The sequence below is a fragment of the Penaeus monodon genome, chromosome 43, assembly GCF_015228065.2.
Source record: "Penaeus monodon isolate SGIC_2016 chromosome 43, NSTDA_Pmon_1, whole genome shotgun sequence".
In the NCBI taxonomy this organism is placed as follows: Eukaryota; Metazoa; Arthropoda; class Malacostraca; order Decapoda; family Penaeidae; genus Penaeus; species Penaeus monodon.
Window position 1 is genome coordinate 23,465,317 of NC_051428.1, and position 2,421 is coordinate 23,467,737.

General features: G+C 40.0%; 1 protein-coding gene across 1 annotated transcript in view; it reads right to left on the bottom strand.

Annotated features, from left to right (window-relative positions):
- Positions 1-704: 704 nt before the first annotated feature.
- Positions 705-2,421, bottom strand: part of LOC119568027 — a 1,994-nt gene continuing 277 nt past the window's right edge. Inside the window, exon 2 of the mRNA XM_037916417.1 lies at positions 705-1,284. Within this exon, the coding sequence (XP_037772345.1) occupies positions 775-1,284 (510 nt within the window). The 3' untranslated portion in view covers positions 705-774. The remainder of the gene's footprint in view (positions 1,285-2,421) is intronic.

A 2,421-nucleotide genomic window follows, 5' to 3' on the forward strand; every position in this document is an offset into this window, starting at 1 on the left:
AGGAGATAGAGAGCTGTGACGTCATCAAGAGTTCTCGTGCTCTTCCTTGCTCAAATCCATTGCATGGCAACACTTTAGAGGCTGATGCTAAAACTTCAATCGTGGCTCTAGCGTCGCATTCGTGTCATTTGCGGTAATGGTGGTAACCCTGGTAATCATATATCACTAGAGTAAATCTAGCCAATAAATAAATAAATAAATAAACAAATAATAAAAGATAAAAAAAGGATCTGACTTACTTTTAAATAGGCTATTAAACGCAGAGTTAAACGAGATGATTAAGGCGGAGAAATTATAACTAATTATAATGAGATGCAGAGTAAACTGTCATAAGTATAATCAAAACGAAAATAATAATAATAATAATAATAATAATAATAATGATAATAAATAGAGAATGCTAGTAACAACATAGATAATTGACTAAATCAAATTACGAGGCTATTAATATGGAGCAAATCCGACGAGTAAGTGATTAGATCCAGGATGAATCAGTGAGCCAAGATGAGTAAATAAATCAAGGGGATTTAGTAAAATTCCAAGATAATAGTAAAGTCCAAACCCACACTTAAGTAATCGAAAGTACTGACAGGAAAGACGAGGAAACCAAAGCGACTGAATGAGTAAAGTTGCGTGAATGGGTAAGTCAAAATAGGGGAATGAGACCATCATGATGAGTGAGTATGGACTTCCATTAAATAAAATCAAGATTTTAGAAATTATTTATTAATCATGGACACTACATGAATCAATAAGCATGTTGAATTTTTCTTTTCAGCCGAATTGGTTATAGAAAGAAGGCGGCTTGCACACGTGTTCTTTGAGACACCTGTCGAAGCAGCACTTGTCAAGGCCGCCGCACTTGAAGTCACTGGAGCAAGGTACTGGTCCCTGTTGTTGAAGAAAACGTACCGGTGGGCAGGTGGGTCGGACTAGAGGACAGTCAAGTGGCTTGGTGCCCACGGGGGCCTCAGGTTCAAACGCCGTTTCGCAACAGTAAACTTGCTGCTCCGGAGTTCGGCACCAGCGCCTACAGGTGGCGGGTGGGGCTGTGGCGCTAGGGAAACCGCCAGGGAAACCACCAGGGAAACCGCCAGGATGCCCTCCGGGGAAGCCGCCAGGATGCCCTCCGGGGAAACCGCCAGGGCTTCCTCCGGGAAAACCGCCAGGAAAGCCTCCGGAAACTCCTCCATGAAGGAATCTCTTATCTCCCTGACCTCGTTGACTTCGCTGGCCGTCGACTGACGCTACCGCTAGGACACAGCACAGAGCAAGACCGAGACCCTGCGAATCAGATTATGTCAGCAGAGAGTAGATGCCCCTGAAGTTTAGGGAAAGGGCGGGTGACTACCAGAGGAGGCTTCGCCAGGCATTCAGAAGAACAGAATAATCTTTAACTTTATTTTAATTACATTTTTGTCAGGTGATCCTTTGGACATGAACTTTGAATTACATGTTAAACTGAAATAGATAAAGTTCTGCTTTCCATGAAATAAGAAATATAAACAAAGGAAGTCCATCGAAATTCTTAATTTACATATAAGGGCCTAGTTTAAAATGGACTACGAATTTGGTAAAAGATATATTTACAGAAAATGGGACGGAATTCACGAAGGAAATCTGTTTACGAAAGAAACAAAATATCTGACTCGTTTTTTTCTCTGTCACCACGAAAATAGGTCTAGAGGTGTCCTACGCTCATAAAGAGGCGTCGACAATAGTAATACGATTTTACATTTGCTATGGAATACTTGCATGCCATTTCCTTATTTATGATCACATTTAACTGAGCTATTTCCTCCATATTCAACTGCAGTTTCCTCTCCGACACTACGTTGCGCGCCCTCACAGCTGACACAGTGACAAAACTTAGAGAGTTCCTCGTTATCATATCAAAAATATTAGATGTACGATCCAGTACGCATTATATAATTGCGAGTCATTGAAATATCGATGTTTATTTCATTATCTCTATGGATTGTTATCAGACGGTCTATTAAAGTATAGATATTAGCTATAGCTGAGTGTTTACTTCGAAATGTGGCAACAGAACGAGTCAGAGACGAAATGGTTACGGGCAGTATTTGGACCGAGTCACAGACAATTTCGACAATCTTGGAGACAAAAATTGTTTTGAGTTCTTTAAACTGTCAAAGATTTTTATTTAAGCTTTCGTGAATACCGCCCCTGGTTCTTTTAACGAGTCTACTTCAGAGCAGGTCTTTACAAGGCTTCAGAATTTTCTTTTTGTTAGAAAATGATAATTCAGAATATGCCATATAAGCTGAGAGTGAAGGTCTGTGGTACGTTAAGCATGCTTATATGGGTATCTAATATAACATATGAAAGGTACCAATCTGACTCTTTTGACATAGGTTCTACTATTGATGAAACATCATGGGGACATTTATATGTTGACAT